General features: G+C 34.0%; 1 protein-coding gene across 1 annotated transcript in view; it reads left to right on the top strand.

Annotated features, from left to right (window-relative positions):
• The window catches only part of LOC111049049 (U2 snRNP-associated SURP motif-containing protein), a 62,210-nt gene extending 42,113 nt beyond the window's left edge, over window positions 1–20,097 (top strand). The window contains exons 19-20 of the mRNA XM_039431846.1: window positions 5,507–5,575; window positions 19,743–20,097. Of these exons, the coding sequence (XP_039287780.1) occupies window positions 5,507–5,575; window positions 19,743–20,019 (346 nt within the window). The 3' untranslated portion in view covers window positions 20,020–20,097. The remainder of the gene's footprint in view (window positions 1–5,506; window positions 5,576–19,742) is intronic.
• Window positions 20,098–21,215: the final 1,118 nt, after the last annotated feature.

Genomic DNA, 21,215 nt, shown 5'->3' with positions numbered 1-21,215 from the left:
TTCATTGGGCTTAAGTTGAATTGATCTTTTATCGAATTGTTATAGGTTCGCAAAGCTAATCGAAGTTTTTGTTCAACACTATATTTTGGGAATTTAATTTCGAGTCCTTGTAGAATTTCAATAATTGTGGAGTGTGTTCTTTCTATTAGTCCTTGAGATTGGGGATGATAAGGTGTGGTGAAGTAAGTTTCAATACCATTTATTTCAGTGAATTGTTTGTATAGTGCATTGTTGAATTCTAATCCGTTATCGGATTGAATGCATTTTGGAATTGGGAAAACTGAAAGATAGTTGTTTAGATTTTTTATTATTTCGATACTGTTAGCTGATTTCAATGTGTAGGCGGAAAGTCTTTTAGAAAACGAATCGACAATTGTGAGGATTTTAATATTATTATACGTGAAAGTGTCAATCTGAAGTTTTTCGAAAGGTTTAGTAGGTGTGGGAGTTACTTTGAATTTAGTTTTAATTGGGTTTCTTTCATACTTGGTTTTCAAACAGATTTCACATTTATTTACAAATTCTGTTACGTCTTTGTGCATTGCGGGCCAATAGTAGTTTTTACGTATTTGTTTATAATTCTCGTTAATTCCTCTGTGGAAGTTTTTGTCTTCATGACATCGAGCTATTATCATTGTTTGTTCATCTACATCAGTTATGTCGGCGTTTATTTTTTGTAGATTCGGAATTTTATGTTGGGAACTATTTTGACAATTTCATTAGTCATTGAACTTAGAATTTCTGTTTTTAGAGCTTCAAACAATGGACTTTTATTTGAAAATACTATACCGTACACAGTATCAGGTTTCAAATATTCTCGTATTTCTTCTACGTTGTTTCCAATGTCACGTGCGTCTCTGTATTTGAAAATTATTCTGTTTTTATTAAGATCTTTTTGAATTGGGGTTTTCCTTTACCTCGTGAAATAACTATTTGGTTTGCTTCAGTGTTTATGATACTATTTTCGTCCATTATACCTATTCTATCATCTGAACTTTCTTGAGAATGTTGTGTCATTAGTGAGTCATTGTCATTATCATTATTAGTATTATTTACAAGGTTTTCGTTGCCAGTTTCCACATCATTTTCATTAATATTATCAATATTTGCATTAACTATCGAATTGTTACCAATTGTTCATCAAGATCATTCAATATACTTTCACTCACCGACGGAGGAGCTTCATTGTTATGGAATCTTAGCAGATCATTGATATCAATGTCATCGTACTCATCATTGTTATTGACATTGTCGTTGGCATTGTTCGCATTATTTTCCGCGGGAAAGCCTGGGAATAATTCTGAATCGTCAAAACCTGTAAATTCATCACTACTTTCCATCATATTTACATTGAAAGGCCGTGAGAGACAATCAGCAACACAATTTGAGCGACCTTTTATGAATTCTACGGTGTAATCATACTCTTCCATTAACAATTTCCATCTCATTAATTTAGCATTTGGTTCTTTTAGAGAATGAAGCCATTGGAGTGGCTTGTGATCTGTTCTTAGGGTGAATTTTCTTCCATACAAATATGGCCTGAAATGTTTCACTGCCCAAGTTATTGCCAACATTTCTTTTTCAATAGTAGAAAGATTTTGTTCAGCGGGATTGAGTGTTCTAGAAGCGAATGAAATTGGGAGATCTTTATTGTCAGTCATTTGACTAAGGACCGCCCCTAAGCTTACATTGGATGCGTCTGTTGTCAAAATATATGGATCATTCAATTTAGGTAACTGCAATATTGGTGCGTTAGTAATTGCTTCTTTCAGAAAATTGACAGCTTCAATGAATTTAGGATCTTTTGGGTTTATAGTGGATGTTTTTCTCAATGCGTTAGTTAAGGTTGAGCTATTTTAGCGAATCCTTTTATCATTTTTCTGTAGTATCCTGCCAACCTAAAAATTGTTTTATTTGTTTAGTAGTTTGTGGAACGGGAAAATCTTTTATTGCTTTTACTTTTTCAGGATTAGGCTGAATGCCTTTTTCCGAAACTATGTGACCTAGAAATAGAAGTTCTTTCTTAAAGAATTCGGTCTTGTCCAATTGTATTTTTAGTTGATGAGTTTTCAATCGTTTGAATACAACGTTCAGGTGTTTCATGTGCTCTTGTAAGCTATCACTAAAATAATAATATCATCAAGATATACAAGAACATTTGGTAAATCACAAAATATCAAGTTCATTGTCCTTTGAAATTGAGGTGGACCATTTTTCAACCCAAATGGCATTCTGAGAAACTCATAATGACCATTTTCAGTACTAAAAGCTGTTTTTGGTATTGATTCGGGTTCCATTTCAATTTGATGGAATCCTGAAACAAGGTCAATAGCCGAAAAGTACGTTGCTCGACCGATTTTTGAGAACAAGTCTTCAATATTCGGGAGAGGAAATCTATCATCTTTAGTTTTGTTGTTCAATTTCCGATAATCTACTACAAGACGAACTTTGCGTTTTCCTGAAGCATCAGGTTTCTTCGGCACAACCCATAAGGGAGAGTTGTACGGAGAATTAGACGGTCTTATTATCTTTTGTTCGAGTAACTTGTTTATTTCATTACTAATATCCTGCCTAAATGAGATAGGATAGCGGTAGTTTTTTGAATAAACAGGTTCTTCGTCTGTAGTCACTATTTTATGCTTGAGCAAGTTAGTAGCAGTTAATATATCACCTTCGAATTTTATTATTTCGGGATATTTCATAAGAGTACTAATAATGCATTCTTTCTCTTCTGAGTTCATATGCTCAGTTCTCAATAAAGAAGTGATTTCGTCAATGGAGAGGGGATTATCGATCATCTCACCCATGTACAATTCACATTCTTCTACAGAAACTGTTTCGATACTCAACGTTTTGTCACAATCAGAAAAATATTCAATCTCAATAAAACCATTCCTATCAATATCAGTTACAATATTATACAACTGCAATTCCTTAATACTAACACACATAGCTTATCTGATGGAGTGCAAACATTAGTTTTAATTTTCAATTCATTCCAACCTTTGTTGATTTCAATATGATTCATTCCTAACAGTGGTATCGTGCAATCTTTCGTTATGAGACAATTGGTCTCCAAATCAATTTTTGCTTTCAACCCTTGCAATGTTTGCTTTCCAATAAGAACATCATAATTATCGCTAAAATCATACACATAAAATTTTTCATCTTTATCAACACCAAGCATATTCTTAACATTAATATTTACACAACCTTTTCCATTAGATTCACCAGCGGGTGTACGAATTTTATAATCACAATCAATTATTTTTGTCTGAGGAGAAACCATTTGAGGTTTAATGAAATTATATTTACTACCTGTATCGATCAAAATTCGTGAATCATTGTAATGAATATGAGGCAAATCAAGAGAGATCGTATTCAAATCTAATACTACGTTTTTGGATTGTTGTTCGAGCCTACTTCTAAAAAATGATTCATTTTCTCGCAAAGGTCACTTACAGCATTTTCCATAGAACTCATTCTAGCATTCATGCTTTCAAATTCGGAAAACTCATTTTCAGAAGATTCAATATTGTGAACTGGAAACTTTTGAAAGTTGGAAACTGTTCTCATGCTCACATCGTTTGATTTTTGATTCAAATTTTGGTTGTTATTATTGAAGTTTGCATTTGGATTACGATTGAAGTTGTGATTTTGGAAACTTTGTCCATTACGAAATCTACTTTGAAAGGATTGTCCTCTGTTGAAATTATTTTGAGGCTGAGAGAAATTTCTCTGATTGAAATGATTTTGAGGTTGAGAAAAATTTCTCTGATTGAAATTGAAATTACGATTTTGAGATTGAGAAAAGTTTCTTTGATTTGAATTGTTTTGGTTTTGAAACTGATGGAAATTTTTCGGATGCGAATTTTGATTGGAATTTGACGAGTTTAGTTTTCCTTCAGATTTACTGAAAGTTTGATTCATTTGTGTTACATCAGTAGTAAATCCTAAATGTTTCAAATAAGCACTACTCTTATTGATAATAGCCTGTCTTGCATCACTGAGGTCTTTGATTCCTAGCGTTTGTAGGTGAGCTCCAAGCTGGTGGTTGATTCCTTCGACTAAAATCATTACAATTTGTTTATCCAACTGAGATGAGATAGTTTCAAGAATTGGACCAGTTAGTCCATCGAGTTTGTGTCTTGAGATAATCACGGTTCTTTTTGTTGCAGTCTATTTATGAATGAATAGGGTGTTCTTTTTGGTGTGATTTCATAGCAAGCAGTTCCATAGTTAATTGTTCTACTGTCCTATTATCGGCAAAGTTGTTTTTCAAAACATCAATCAAATTTGAGAGGTCATCTACTGTACTGTTGAGGATTACATCTTTAGCAGGTCCATGTAATTTGTTTTTACAATAGTGAAGGAGAATCCAATGATTGTCTGCTGCTTCCGCGATACGATTATTACAATAGTCATTTTTCAATTTTTCGACAACTTCGAGAAAGCTAAGTAGTTCTATTGGGTTTCCTGTATATTCAGGTATTATGTGTAGGTGATGTTTCGCAATTGGTCTTGAAATAAGGGGGTTATTCATTGTGCTTTCACTGTTATCTTCACTGTCACTGATTGTAGATGTAGAAGACGTGTTACCTTGAACTGTGGAGTTGGATACAGCTGCAGCCAGAGCCAGGTACGATCTTAACCTTGGCCGGTAATCGATAAGAAGTTTATGGTCTGGTCTGCTATCCTTCTTGCCTTTCTTCCCCAGGATGGTGGTTGTTGGTTGTTGGTGTTGATGAGTCACTCTTCCACTTGACGGTCTCGATGATGGTTCATATCAGTTGCGACCCCGACTTTCGAATTTTCCGCGATCACTTGTGATTGATAATTGATCAATATAAACTGGCGGTTAAATGAACAGCACAATTTTCACGAAATTTTCACGAAAAACTCTTCAGGGTCCCTGTTCGGGCGCCAAACACGTTCACGTTCATTAAAACTCAGTTTTTAAAAGAAATTTTATTTGCAAAAATACATGTTAACACATCAAGTGGCTGGAGTAGACTAACTAAAATGAGCGCGCTGAGAGCGACACTAAGCGGTACTGACAAAAATAGTAGTCAGCACATCAATTGTTTAAGTTTACATAATTTATTATATAGTTCAAAAACTTTTCATTTTTTCAAGTCAATTTATATTTTTGCAAACTCGGCCTTTTTTGCAAATTAATATTAAATAGTACGGTATATTCTAATAAAGTATTTTAATAGGGCTAATTTAATTGTGTAATCAATATAGAAATAACTACATAGTACCCTTTTTAAACGTTTTTATTTAAACAGTTATGTAGTTATTCCTAATTGAAATGTACGTACAGTATATATTTTTAATTAATCGAAAAATATGGAAGAGTGGAATATTGACAAATATATGTATTAGTGATCAGTCATTCAATTCATAATTAGATTAGTCAATTATTTTTGTAATGAATAGGACGTTAATAATTTAAAAACACTAATTTACTTTATCACTAAACATATTTACATTATCGTTTCAGGAGTAGGAAATCATCCAAACGATCCCGAAGTGATTCCAGTAGTCCTCCATCCAAACGATCGTCTTACCGGTAAGTTTACAACTGGACTACTTAAAGTAAGGAATGTGAATTATTCTGTGTTTTACTGTGTATTATCTGTCCAAAAGTCAATTATTCGTGCAACCACAAATGTATTTGGCTGCATTATTAATAGGCTGTTATTGGAATGGATTGTTGAAGAAATTCTTCTCAAAGCCTATGTTTTTTAGATATGAAACATTTTTAAGTTAGCTATCATTCGATCATACACAACTTCTAGACTCTTAGAAAATAGATCAGTATAAACTGATTTATCATTAGAAGATTCTATGATTGCAACCCAAATCGATCATCTTGAGGTGCGTACAGATATTCGCTCCGCACTCGCTCCGATCATGAACGTTACGCGAGATGTTACGCAAGGGTTCGATAGAGGTTCGAAACATGTTCGAAGGATGATCGCTCCGCTCTTTTCTTATTGTTGACTTCGTTCCAACCTAACCTCACAAATGTGAAACGTCCAATCCAGCTGATCGTTTGACAAAGCTAAATAAAATATTCTTACTAGAGGATTGCTGGGTAGCCTAATAATACAATGGGTCATATGAATAAAGTTGAGCATTTGCTCATACTTCTAAAATATGGAGCATTTGCTTCATTTTCTATGAATAAACGTGAGCAAAACCTTTTGCTCATGCTCATCAAAAAAATAGTTTGAGCATTTGCTCAAAAGTAAAAGCTTTTGCTCAAAATTGTATGAATAAACTAGAGCATTTGCTCAACTTTTGAAGCAAATGCTTCAAAAAAGGTGAGTCTAGTCTAGAGCAGCTTATCACCTTTTGCTCATAGTAAAATGGCTCAACTAATTCGTATGAGGAAGAGGAAACTATACCAGATACTATCACAACCAATAGTGTAGAACTATAAAACTCTTTTTAGATTCAACCATGATATATATCACCATTATTCCTACAAAAGAATAAATACAAAAGCTACCTGTTATAAAGATAGCCATCACAAAATAGGAAATAGGCATTTAAGAATATGAGAGTGTAGACGATTATAAGAAGGCTACTGATATTATAAGAATATGCTGAAGATTATTATAGAGATGACATTTTTTCACGCTATTATTTCAAATCTAAACTCAACTAACCTAAAACTCTATTCATAAATTAATAGAAAACAGAGCAGACGACGCAAACACAAGCGGTGCCCCCTGTTTGCATATTTTAGCGCTTCCGTAAGCTATAAATACAAATTAAGACTACAAAAGCGAATCAGCTGATGAAAAATCTGTAAAATACGTGAGCATTTGCTCCAGAGTTCTTAAGCATAAGGTAAGAGTATAAGGTAAATCTTATTCATATCAAAATGAGAAAATGCTTTTGCTTCTACCTTTTGCTCATGAGCAAAACCTTATGCTCAATGCTTTTGCTCATGAGCATTTGCTCTGGTTTTATTCATATGGGCCATTATGTTTATATAAAGCTGCGTTTACATCCTTATTGATTCTATTACAGTGAACATAACTTGTCATATACATTATGATCATATGTGTTTGACAAGTTTCGTTCAATGTAATAGAATCTATAAGGATTAAGATATTAACAAAAAATTAAGTTATTAACATTTTGTTAATAACTTTGGTGTAAACGCGGCTTTATACATCTATATATATCTTTCCTGGAACAAGAAAGCTGAAGTTTATCAAGCTGCTATCAGAATACCTAATGAATAGTAAAACATGTTTTTACACTTGCTTTCAAACAATTTATTTATTCATTTATTACTCATCATTACATAACATCATGTCCGGGAATATTCCCGTTTGATACGTAAATTGTCAGATATAATAATATACAATACATATATGATAGAATCATAAAATAAAATCAATAACATTTCAAGTCACAGTTATAGAACTATTCATAATAATAGAATAAATTCCACCTCAAAATCTATCAATAATAAACTCTGCCACTGAGTAGTAGACTCTCTCAGTTAACATTGACTTGATATTTTTTTGAACAGCGGCAATGAATCAATTTTACGGATGGCCTCGGGTAACTTATTATACAATTCTATTCCTGAATAAGAAGGGTTTCTTTCGTAAGAGGCATGTCTGTGAATAGGGTATAATAACAAGCTCTGATTACGCGTAGAATAGTTATGTCTGTCTGTGCAAAATTAAATTTATGGATATTACTCTTTATGAATATTAACAAATGAAATATGTAGATGGCAGGCAGAGTGAGGATCTTCGATTCCCGAAAAATAGATTTGCATGTATCTCTAGCTCTTGAACCAAAACCACCCTAATGATCTTTTTTGAATTAAAAATATTTTATAGCTGTCAGTCGAGTTTCCCCAGAAAATATTTCCGTAGCATAGGTGGGAATAGACATAGGCATAGTATACGGTGATGAGTGTATTTCTATCAACTGAATGAGATAGCTTGAGAATAACATAATATGCACGGTTCAACTTCGTCGTGAGATTTTTTATATGTTCTTTCCCTCATCTATTGTAACTCCTAGGAATTTTAAAGATTTAGCTGTTTTTAGTCCATTATCATAAAGAGGGAGAAAACTTCTCAAGTTGGTTCTTCTGTAACTAAATTCCATCTGATAAGTTTTACTGTAGTTGAGAGAGAGGCCATTTGCTTTGAGCCAATCAGTTATGTTTTCCAGGTCTTTTTTTATGTTACCAGCTAGAGTTTTGTGATTTTTGTCTGATATTAATGCGGTCGTGTCATCAGCAAACATTATAAGTCTTGATTGGGAAACTGACTCAGGGAAATCGTTTACATAGATGATGAATAATAGAGGCCCAAGTATTGATCCTTGAGGCACTCCATTCGTTATTTTTGAAAAGGAAGATGACCTAAGTGATCTTTATCTTTCACACATTGTTGTCTATTATTCAAGTAAGAGCTAAACCAATTGAAGGCTGTCCCAACTACACCATAACAGCGAAGCTTTTCAACAAAATAAAAATAGTATGATTCACACATTCGAATGCCTTTGATAAATCGCAGAAGATGCCGGCAACAAACTGCGATCCATCAACAGCCAATGAGAGACTTGATATGAATTCATAAATGACCCCAGTTGTATTCCTGCCCTTACGAAAACCGTACTGATCCGTGTGAAGTAAGTTGTTCATGTCACAAAATTCAATTAATCTGGAAGCAGCTGCCATTTCATAAATTTTAGAAAATGCTGATAAAATAGCAATTGGTCTATAATTACTGAATTCGCTTTCATCGCCCGTTTTAAATATTGGTATCACGGTTGAATATTTTAGAAAGTCCGGAAACACTCCACTTCTAAATGAAGAATTAATCAGAGACACCATTGGCTTCGCTAATGATAACACACAAATTCTGAGCAGGAATGGAGGAAATTCATCCCAGCCAGGTGTTTTAGATAAATTTATTTTTTAACTAATTCAATTATCTCTTTTTCTGTAACTGGTTCTAAAGATATGAGCAAGTTATTTGATTTTGGATATTTTCTACAATAGTTTAGAGCTTTGTGTATGTCCGGAATAAGATTTAGTGTGCTACAAACGTTGCTAAAATGTTCATTGAAAGAATTCAAAATATCATCTATATTTTTATTGGGAAATACCTTTGTTAGCTCTCTATCATCTTGTTTGATATTTGTTTCCTCCCGAACAATCTTCCAGGCCATTTTAGTTTTGTTAGATGCATTCTTTATTCTGTTGCTATTATATTTTATTTTTGCAGCTCTGATACATCTGTTAAGGACTCTCTTATAATTTTTGAAGTATTGCAAAAATTCAAAATTGTTATTATTTTTAGTCTGGTTATGCAATTCTCTGGCCTTCGCACATGATATACGAATCCCTGTTGTGACCCATCCTTTAATTTCTTGTGCGCTACTTTTTTTGTTGTACATCTTTTAGGAAAAGATTCCTCAAAGTGTGATAGTACTATTCGAATGAACAACTTGTATAGAGTATTAGAATTAGACGTTATATTGAGCATATTATATAGGTCTGTCCCGTCTTCTTGGTCCAAGAAAAGCTTGAATTTGGAGATGTTCTGTTTAGAATATTTTTATAAGTTTTGTAAATTTTTTGAATTTTTTGAGTTAATTGAAATGATTTAAAAGACGTCAATGTATTATAAGGAAACTGAACTAACTGTGCTGTGTGATCGGACAAACAAGTTTCAATTATTGAATTTTTACACATTTGTTTGTTTATTGCTGAGTCTGATGCTATATTATCTATGCATGTCAGAGAGTCCTTTGCAATCCTAGTTGCCTGTGTAAAATGTAGGGTTAAATTATAAGAGCTTAGCACTCCACTTAGCCTTGAACAGGGAAGTGAGTTTTTCAGTGTATCTATATTAAAATCTCCACTTATTATTAGTTTGTGTCTTGGAAATTTTCTGGAGCATAACTCTAACAGCCCACTAAGTCGATCAAAAAATTTATTTAATGAGAGTTTGGAATTTATAGGTGGTCTATAAATATTTATGACAACAATGTTCAAAATCCTGTTATTTTGATACCGCAGCATTCAAAATATTGCTCTAGATTGAACTTTGTACAATCTTTGATTGGTTCACAATCTATATCCTGCCTAACTAGTATACAAGAGCCTCCTCTAATTTTCTCAGATCTACAGAAATTTGAAATAAGTTTAAAGTTATGGAATTTATTTAATAGAAATAAGTCACCATCTCTCACCCAGTGCTCAGACAGACAGATAATATGAGGCCTAACATTTAAATTTTCAAAGAATAAATTAATTTCATCTAGTTTGTTAATTTGTGTTATTCCCTGTACATTTAGTGTAATATATTCAGTTGATTATTTTGTATATTTCGTCCATTTCTAAAAAATTTACATCAACAGAATCAGATGACATACTTTCAATGTCACTATCATTGACCCCTACAAAATTAAAGTTCACAGGGCTAGTTTCAGGTGAGTACACTTTTTCTGGGATTGTTTTTTGTGTTGGTTTGGGCGAGTCATGACTGTTCTCTATCATAGAGTTGTGGACCGAATCCGGAGTCTGGGCTGGGACTGCATCTAGGCCTACTCGTAGTCTCTCACCAGTCATCTTAAAGTTGATCCTGTCGCCATCAATTATAATCCGCTTTGTGACCTGCGTCAGTAGATGATTTGCCAACACCGCCTTTCCTCGTCTGTTTAGATGAAGACCATGTTTGGCAAAATGCCATCTCTTGAGAAAGCAGTTTATATCTTTGAAGCTAAGACCGAGTTCACCTTTGTAATCATTCAAAGTCTTTGATAAAATGGAGTTAGCATGAAAGGTTAGCATGAGTTCAGGTTCATTGTATCTGTGAGGAATACTGCAAACATGAATGTTAGTTTTTAGCTTGAATCTCAAAAGTGTTTCTAATCCCTGAAGTAGTCAATTGATAAGGTTCACTACGATGACAATCATTGGTTCCCCCCATCAGAATAACAGTGTCCTTCTCTGTGAAATCACTAATAAAATTAAAACCGTCTTGAACAATGTGTTTGAGTTTTGCTCCTGGTTTCGAATATACAAAAATGTCAAATTCATCTCCTAGATTAGTCAGGTATCTACTTAGTCCTTTTCCTTGACTATCAGATAAAACTGTCAATCTTTTCTTCTTCCTTTCTGTAAATAGTTTTTTAGTCTCATTTTCGCTTTCCTTGATATCTAATTGTTTTCTTTTTTTATTCGGTTCACTGGCGTTGTGTCTGCACACAGGTGGCCCTCCGTTCCCATCATGCATTCATTTACATACGACCCACATGCAGAAACTGACGATTCCTCCGTAGAAAGCAGGGCAAATCTATTATTCACTGGAATAGCATTCGACTCTCTATGAAGGGTTTCTCAATAAAGAATTCCTATATATAAATAAAAATCAAGCCTCAAATTTTGACATTTAATAACTTTTTATGTGTGCAACGAATTTGATGATTTTTTTAGTTGTGGACCAGGTTTATGGCCTATCAAATGTATGATCCGATTTCAGGACTCTCCCCTACGGTCCTTTAAAGTTTACATGTAATACTTATGGGAGAAGATTTGTGAGCTGGCCACACTCAGATAAAAATCAGCTGTTATAATCATTGCGTCATCCAACAGCCGTCGGTAGATAGTAGACAATACAGTAACTATATTACCCACAGTATGGCCATTGACTGTCACGCTTCTGATTGGTTAGCTCGGTCACATGGTACAAATCCGCCATTAAGATTCCAAACAAACTTTCAAGTCCTATCTTATAGCATTAGACATTTGGAACTTATCACTTACTTTACAGATTGGAAACATATTATGAACTTAAGATGAGTTTGATATATCATTTTCAAAGAGAAATTGATTATACTTTAATATAGACAAAAAAGATAACTTTAAAAAACACTAATAAAGCTTAAAACATCAATTTTCCTTCCCTCGGACTCCTCGCGGACCACTTCTAGAGCTTTCGCGGACAACTTATTGGGTACCAGTGATCTATATAAATATGCAGAAAGATAAATTTCAATTTTGTGTATTTCCTCATCCCATTTATTGGATCGAACTTCAAATAATCCAATTTCAAAATATTTTTTGTGGCTCAATTGAATATAACATTTTATGAAATACTTAACCATGATTAAGTGCTGATTAAAAACGTCGTGACTTCTCTGATTGATTCTCTTCAGTACTGAGTACACTACCCATAACATGTTGGTACAATAGCTATTGATATGATTTTCGAGTTGCATTACCACGAGCAGTGGTTAAGATTAGGAATATCACTAAATATAAACAATAATGGTTATGTGTGTTATTTTTCAATTTCTTACATGTTTATTAAATTCATCAAGTAATACTATGGCTAGAATAATTGGCTCTTCCAGAGTTTATATTCAAAATTCAATGTTGTGCTTTACAATATTTTCGTCAGACTTATTGGCTGAATAAAACAAACTATTTAAATGCTATGGAATCTATTGTGATGAGATTCCATCATGCTTCTAGAAATAGATATGAGAACTTTATTTTTTGTCAATGGAACAAAATTTATTACAATAGCATGACACATTTCAAAAGTTGTATGGTATTTTTTTTTTTGGAAATTCAGCTTTCAGGTTACGTTCATTTTTACTCGCTATTATCTACGATTTACTATTTCAAGTTCCAAAACTATATTGAGAATATAGAAAAGCATGAAAGAAATCATATCGAAGTTAATAATCACAAGAATATACTTTAATAAGTAAAAGCAAGCGATTTTACTTATAATCCCATATAAGCTCCATTGTAAAATTCAAATATTTGGAATCTTCATGGCGGCGGCGGGAAAAAAATTCCAATGGCCATACTGTGGGTAATATAGTTACTGCAAAAGACAAGAGTATGTGCTGCTTCATAACCGCACATGTATTTTATTCTAAACACCCCGACTAAAAACAAAATGACTGTTCTGTGTATAACCATCCAGCAGTGCGGCCTCAGGTTTTTGATGACATTGTCTGAAGACATTGCTTTGTTTTGAATAATTGTTCGAGGATAATAGAATTACTTTCCAAATAATCTTCTTTATATAAAAATGAATGTATGTATGTGTGTTTGTTTATTCCCTATAGACTTGAAAACTACTTGACAGAACGGCATGAAACTTTGAGAATATATTTTATGTTGTAATAATATGATTTAGCATCTAAAGTTACCAGCTGTAATAAACAGGTCACCCGTGCTTCGCTACGGAGCGAAAAAATTCCATTTAGGACATAGTAGACGTCTCATATATTAAATGTTTCCTGCGACATCAATAATATAATATTTCTTTATCAATTTTAGTTGTTCATATAATATTGCATTCATTAATTATTACTGAAGAATGCCAGAATAATTTACTATTTTTTTTTTAATTTAGCTTAGCTTATATTCATCCTAAAATGGAAGATGGAAAGAATATGGAATTCTGTTTGATTCGTATATTGCATATTTCCTGGACCACCTATGACAACACCTACAATCAACAACTATGAACGCATTAAATTCATCTTTGAAACACTGATTCAACCTATATATTTTTTTAATTCAATACTTTACTGATATTACTACCAATCGATTGAGAAGAATATGTTTTCGGGATAATAAATGCTGCATAACTAACAACATAGGAAGTCCGTATTGAGATGAAAATGAAAATAATAATATATTGATTGTCAGATAAATTTCATGTTTCACCAAATAAAGTCAAGAGTGACATAAGATACATTGACTTTTTGGCGGTACGAAGTTCGCCGGGCCAGCTAGTTTATAATAAATATTATAATTATTGCATTTATTTAAATGTTTTATTATTCAATTTATTTTTTCATTCTGAATACAATTCAAAGCAGTTACGTAGAACCTTAAGCAATAAAGTTTATACAATTCAAGAAACGATATAATATACTTACTAAAATCAAACAACAAAATATAGAACTATACTAACAAAAAACTCTTGAGCTATTACAATTTTATTCTTGTATAAAATTCTTGTATCAGATAGGAAAGAGCTTACATATAGGCCTGTGCGTAAGCTCGAGTTATCATAACAATATGCGTTATATTTATAATTTATTATAAAGAGAGATCACAATTTTTAATAGAGATCAAACCGCATTAAAATAATTTTCAATGATGAGTCTATAATTCCCATGCATTAAGAAGGGATAAAAAAAGTGGAAAACTAAATGATAAATAACTTTAAATTTATAAATAAAAGATGATGAAAACCAAGGAATAGCAAGGAAGGCTACAATTTAAATAACAAATACAAGAGTCTGGAAAAGCAGAACAGACAAGCATGACAGAACAGAAAAAATCTCTCTGAAGGCGCCCAAATTGAATTAAACACGCGCACCCCCAGTAACAATGAGTGAGACGGCATTATCCTCACTGATAAAGGTAATGTCTGTCAATGTTTCAAAACGTGAAAGGCTTGATTGGGAGTTCGGCTACTTTCTTCTAAATGCCAATATGCCGGTACCTATTACTATAAATGCTTTTATAACTTAATATTATTTTAATTAATTATCAATTTTGATAATTTTATTTGCTAACATAGAGATCGTAACTATCAACAAACATAACAAACAAAAACGTTGACCGCGCATGCGCAACTATTGATTAGTTCGACCTAGGAGCTTGCCAAGCTCGAGCTCTGTTACACGCTCTTCTCGCGTTCCACTCTTGCTCCACCTTCGATCATCAATCGATCTGCTCGAGTGACGTTCGATCGCGGAGCAGAGCAAAAGTCTGTACGCACCTTTAAATTAATGTGTGAACTCTTGACTTAATTATAGTGAGGTCCACATTATAATGACAGTATTTTATTAACATTGGTTTTGCTATCATTGTCTATCAATCGACAAAACAGATAGCGCTATCCTTTTCTAGCTCCGCAACCTTGCCAGATCGTTTTTTAACAATTTAGAAATATAATTGATTAACAACATATCTAATTTCAATTATGCAAACCTATAACTGAATAATTTAAAAATATTTTTTCTTGACGAATAAAATATACCGTAATTGATTATTTTCAACAAGAATGAACAGTTGCTATTACATGAGATTACTGGATGACGTAAGCTCAATCACACCATCCCAACTGGAGAGGAAGAATGAGCTTCTCAGACCACTGTTCAAAGAAGGGCGGCCATTCAGGTAAAACTTCTCGGAAAAGGTTTTGATTCTGAAAAGTTTTGGAGGGGCAAAAAGAAAAAAAAAAGAGACCAGAGATGGGTGAAACTTCAGGCACAAATTTGGGTCAAGAGGCTGAGCACAGGATGGCCAGTCGCCAGGCGCCCTAGAGGCAATTTGGTAACCTCTTCCTCGGCGGAATAACTACAAAAAGGCCAGAAGTGGAACTCACGTAGGTTACGAGGACCAATAAGTCTTAAGAGACTGCCTAGCATATCACACTGGATTGCGAGAGACTAGGGGCAAAGAGAAGGGCTCTGTTTGGCTGCAAGCAACCAGGTGAGGAATGGGATGTTAGTATAGGGGAAGACTCCTGGATCTTGTGAAGGACACAGGCATTGGTTTGCCCAACTAACGTACTTGGGAACACAATAAGATCCGGTTGACGTGTTGGCTCTTTGAACCTTTGTATCCTTGAATCCATCCCTTCAAACACGACGTAACCTAACATCCTTTATAGAAGGCAGAGAATCGGCAACGCTGTTGTCCTATCTTTCTTCACTGCTATTATAACGTAGGTTTCACTATAGTCATAGTCAGCTAAATATTTATTCAGGCGGCGATAGCTGCTGAAGCTCGTTTCAAATAATTAAATATAACATCTTTATGAGATTATCTACGTGAATATCCATCATTAGTAGGCCCTACGTATGGAATGAGATATTGATTCAAAATAATGATTTCAAGTTGAAAATCACTTTATTTTACTTGTGAATGATATTGATAAGTTGACTAATATTACATGCCATAAGTTTTAAATGTACGTTTACAAATATAACTACATACCGTAAACCGGGGTGAATTCGGACTACTGTGGCGAAGTCGGACAGAGCTACCCGCGTCTACTGATTTTGAATTTGGAGGCATTAGACACTCGATATAACCTCAAAAAGTGGTGACTCGAGAAGGCAGTAAGCTGTTGAATGTTGTTTACATGTTTTAAGAACCAACACACGTGATATTTCGAGTGAATAAATAGAAATTTGAAGTGCCAAAAATATTGATTTACATTTATATTGATCAAAACCTCCACAAATCATCGATATCAAAGTAAGTTGAAGCTTGCACTTATTTTTCTTCGATAATCCATATTCTCAGCTACATAACCAAACTTTGAGAATATATTTTATGTTGTAATAATATGATTTAGCATCTAAAGTTACCAGCTGTAATAAACAGGTCACCCGTGCTTCGCTACGGTGCAAAAAATTCCATTTAGGACATAGTAGACGTCTCATATTTTAAATGTTTCCTGCGACATCAATAATATAATATTTCTTTATCAATTTTAGTTGTTCATATAATATTGCATTCATTAATTATTACTGAAGAATGCCAGAATAATTTACTATTTTTTTTTTAATTTAGCTTAGCTTATATTCATCCTAAAATGGAAGATGGAAAGAATATGGAATTCTGTTTGATTCGTATATTGCATATTTCCTGGACCACCTATTGACAATCAACAACTATGAACGCATTAAATTCATCTTTGAAACACTGATTCAACCTATATATTTTTTTAATTCAATACTTTACTGATATTACTACCAATCGATTGAGAAGAATATGTTTTCGGGATAATAAATGCTGCATAACTAACAACATAGGAAGTCCGTATTGAGATGAAAATGAAAATAATAATATATTGATTGTCAGATAAATTTCATGTTTCACCAAATAAAGTCAAGAGTGACATAAGATACATTGACTTTTTGGCGGTACGAAGTTCGCCGGGCCAGCTAGTTTATAATAAATATTATAATTATTGCATTTATTTAAATGTTTTATTATTCAATTTATTTTTTCATTCTGAATACAATTCAAAGCAGTTACGTAGAACCTTAAGCAATAAAGTTTATACAATTCAAGAAACGATATAATATACTTACTAAAATCAAACAACAAAATATAGAACTATACTAAACAAAAAACTCTTGAGCTATTACAATTTTATTCTTGTATAAAATTCTTGTATCAGATAGGAAAGAGCTTACATATAGGCCTGTGCGTAAGCTCGAGTTATCATAACAATATGCGTTATATTTATAATTTATTATAAAGAGAGATCACAATTTTTAATAGAGATCAAACCACATTAAAATAATTTTCAATGATGAGTCTATAATTCCCATGCATTAAGAAGGATAAAAAAAGTGGAAAAGTAAATGATAAATAACTTTAAATTTATAAATAAAAGATGATGAAAACCAAGGAATAGCAAGGAAGGCTACAATTTAAATAACAAATACAAGAGTCTGGAAAAGCAGAACAGACAAGCATGACAGAACAGAAAAAATCTCTCTGAAGGCGCCCAAATTGAATTAAACACGCGCACCCCCAGTAACAATGAGTGAGACGGCATTATCCTCACTGATAAAAGGTAATGTCTGTCAATGTTTCAAAACGTGAAAGGCTTGATTGGGAGTTCGGCTACTTTCTTCTAAATGCCAATATGCCGGTACCTATTACTATAAATGCTTTTATAACTTAATATTATTTTAATTAATTATCAATTTTGATAATTTTATTTGCTAACATAGAGATCGTAACTATCAACAAACATAACAAACAAAAACGTTGACCGCGCATGCGCAACTATTGATTAGTTCGACCTAGGAGCTTGCCAAGCTCGAGCTCTGTTACACGCTCTTCTCGCGTTCCACTCTTGCTCCACCTTCGATCATCAATCGATCTGCTCGAGTGACGTTCGATCGCGGAGCAGAGCAAAAGTCTGTACGCACCTTTAAATTAATGTGTGAACTCTTGACTTAATTATAGTGAGGTCCACATTATAATGACAGTATTTTATTAACATTGGTTTTGCTATCATTGTCTATCAATCGACAAAACAGATAGCGCTATCCTTTTCTAGCTCCGCAACCTTGCCAGATCGTTTTTTAACAATTTAGAAATATAATTGATTAACAACATATCTAATTTCAATTATGCAAACCTATAACTGAATAATTTAAAAATATTTTTTCTTGACGAATAAAATATACCGTAATTGATTATTTTCAACAAGAATGAACAGTTGCTATTACATGAGATATACTGGATGACGTAAGCTCAATCACACCATCCCAACTGGAGAGGAAGAATGAGCTTCTCAGACCACTGTTCAAAGAAGGGCGGCCATTCAGGTAAAACTTCTCGGAAAAGGTTTTGATTCTGAAAAGTTTTGGAGGGGCAAAAAGAAAAAAAAACAAGAGACCAGAGATGGGTGAAACTTCAGGCACAAATTTGGGTCAAGAGGCTGAGCACAGGATGGCCAGTCGCCAGGCGCCCTAGAGGCAATTTGGTAACCTCTTCCTCGGCGGAATGACTACAAAAAGGCCAGGAGTGGAACTCACGTAGGTTACGAGGACCAATAAGTCTTAAGAGACTGCCAAGCATATCACACTGGATTGCGAGAGACTAGGGGCAAAGAGAAGGGCTCTGTTTGGCTGCAAGCAACCAGGTGAGGAATGGGATGTTAGTATAGGGGAAGACTCCTGGATCTTGTGAAGGACACAGGCATTGGTTTGCCCAACTAACGTACTTGGGAACACAATAAGATCCGGTTGACGTGTTGGCTCTTTGAACCTTTGTATCCTTGAATCCATCCCTTCAAACACGACATAACCTAACATCCTTTATAGAAGGCAGAGAATCGGCAACGCTGTTGTCCTATCTTTCTTCACTGCTATTATAACGTAGGTTATAGTCAGCTAACGTAGTCATAGTCAGCTAAATATTTATTCAGGCGGCGATAGCTGCTGAAGCTCGTTTCAAATAATTAAATATAACATCTTTATGAGATTATCTACGTGAATATCCATCATTAGTAGGCCCTACGTATGGAATGAGATATTGATTCAAAATAATGATTTCAAGTTGAAAATCACTTTATTTTACTTGTGAATGATATTGATAAGTTGACTAACATTACATGCCATAAGTTTTAAATGTACGTTTACAAATATAACTACATACTTATTACAACAGAGAAAAGATAGCATAAGAAGATATCCCATGGTTTAGGTTGTTTGTTTTCCAAATTTCAAGCTGATTCTTTGTTTTCTTAAGCCGATTACTGTCGACTACTGTCCTTTATTACTGCTCTAGCTCGATGAGAGGGTAAGAACGGCACAGTATGAGAGACTACGAGTGTTGACATAGCTAACAGTGAATCTAGTAAAGGGTGAAACGCCCTATACGATGGGATATCTTCTTATGTTATCTTTTCTGTATGTTTACTCGGAAAGCTGAATAAAAAAAATCTGTAGTTTACTCGGAAAGCTGAATAAAAAATAATCTGTATGTTTACTCGGAAAGCTGAATAAAAAATAATCTGTATGTTCACTCGGAAAGCTGAATAAAAAATACCAATATACCATACATATAAAAAATAATATGCACTTTGATTATTGAGAAAAACTGAATTAAATCAAATTTTGTTGAAATAAAACGTAAATCAAATACGGCAACCATGATAATGTTGCAGGTCACGAAGTAGAAGTCCACAGCCTCGGAAATCACAGCGCTCTCACTCGCCGCACGGTCGCAAGTCGCCGCTGAGTCGGTCGCGCCGGTCACCGCCGTCAGTGCGAAGCAGCAAACGCGGCTCGCCGCCCGTGTCACCGGTCTCCTCCAATCGCAGCAAGCACCGGTCGCGATCCGACTCGCGGTCGCCGCGACCCAAGTACTCGCGGATGCTCTCTCCTCCCACCAAGCACATGGACACTCCGCCCCGCAAGCACAAACACAAGCACAAGTATTAGGCTGCCTCCCATTCAGTCTACTACTTTGGATGCTCCGGTCACGGGAATAGGGCTGGCCGGCGGCTGGCTGCCTTATGGTTAGATTGCAAGATGAGCGCATACCTACTACTTTATCCCCCACTTTCGCCTCTCCAATTTGAACCCTATTCTCCTAAATGAATTATCTACACTTTTCTCAAATTTATAAATCACCCTACCAACAAACCCCTCATCACAAAACGACTTTCATATGTTTAATGTGTTATTCACTGAACGTTTCCTAAATTAGAACGTTCCCGATATTAAGTTATTCTTTTCTTTTGTATTTCGTTTCCTATCATGTTTATTTATTAACCACCGTATACCGACAAACAATCGCAAAATGTTCATCACGTTTTTCACATTGAATGTTTCATTACTTAAAAGAACGTTGTGTGTTGCAAACAAACGTTCGCGGTTTTAAGTTATTGATTTTGTGTTCTTTTTTATTCTTGTTTATTCTAGGTAATAACGGATAGTAGACTAGAAACTTTCTTATATTGTAAATATATATTATGTAATTGGTTTGAAAGTAAAGAATACTTGCATCAGATAAAGTGTCGTTAATTTTTCTTTGTTATACCTATTTTGACGTCTCAAACTCGGGTAAATGGCATAGTTGCATGACTGGGCTCAGCCCGAGTTGAAAAGCGAGTAAACTTCAAAGGAATAGATTAAAAGCTATTGAGAATAATTTTCATGCAAACTTCTAGCGAGCGGACACTTGAACCTAGACCTAGTATTTCCAGCTCGATGGACATCCAGCATATATGTTACCAAGTTAAAAACTCATAACTTTTGACACAATGATCGGATCTCGTCGTACTAGTGCTTATTCTTCTCTTTACGACGGTTCAAAATCATGCACCATGAGACAAATTCGGTAGGAAAATAGAAAATTTATCCTTGAGTGTACTTTAACAAGTATTTCAATACACAAAGAAATGACCAATTTCTATATTCAGAGCTATGTATCTCGGTAACCCGTTATTATAAAAAATACTTGATCTTAAATTTTAGAATAGAATATCCTCTTTTAGTTGCTGTGAACTATTCATGAGAAAAATGATCGTAATGTAAGATTCGATCGTTGAAAAAAAATCAAGAAATCGAAGATATTCTCCCCATATTAACGTTCAGGGCAGTGCTATGATAGTCCAGGCAATGAATTCTCAAAA

This window comes from Nilaparvata lugens, chromosome 1 (assembly GCF_014356525.2).
Source record: "Nilaparvata lugens isolate BPH chromosome 1, ASM1435652v1, whole genome shotgun sequence".
Lineage (NCBI taxonomy): Eukaryota > Metazoa > Arthropoda > Insecta > Hemiptera > Delphacidae > Nilaparvata > Nilaparvata lugens.
The sequence above is the reverse complement of the archived record's forward strand: the minus strand, read 5'-3'. Positions and strand labels throughout refer to the sequence as shown.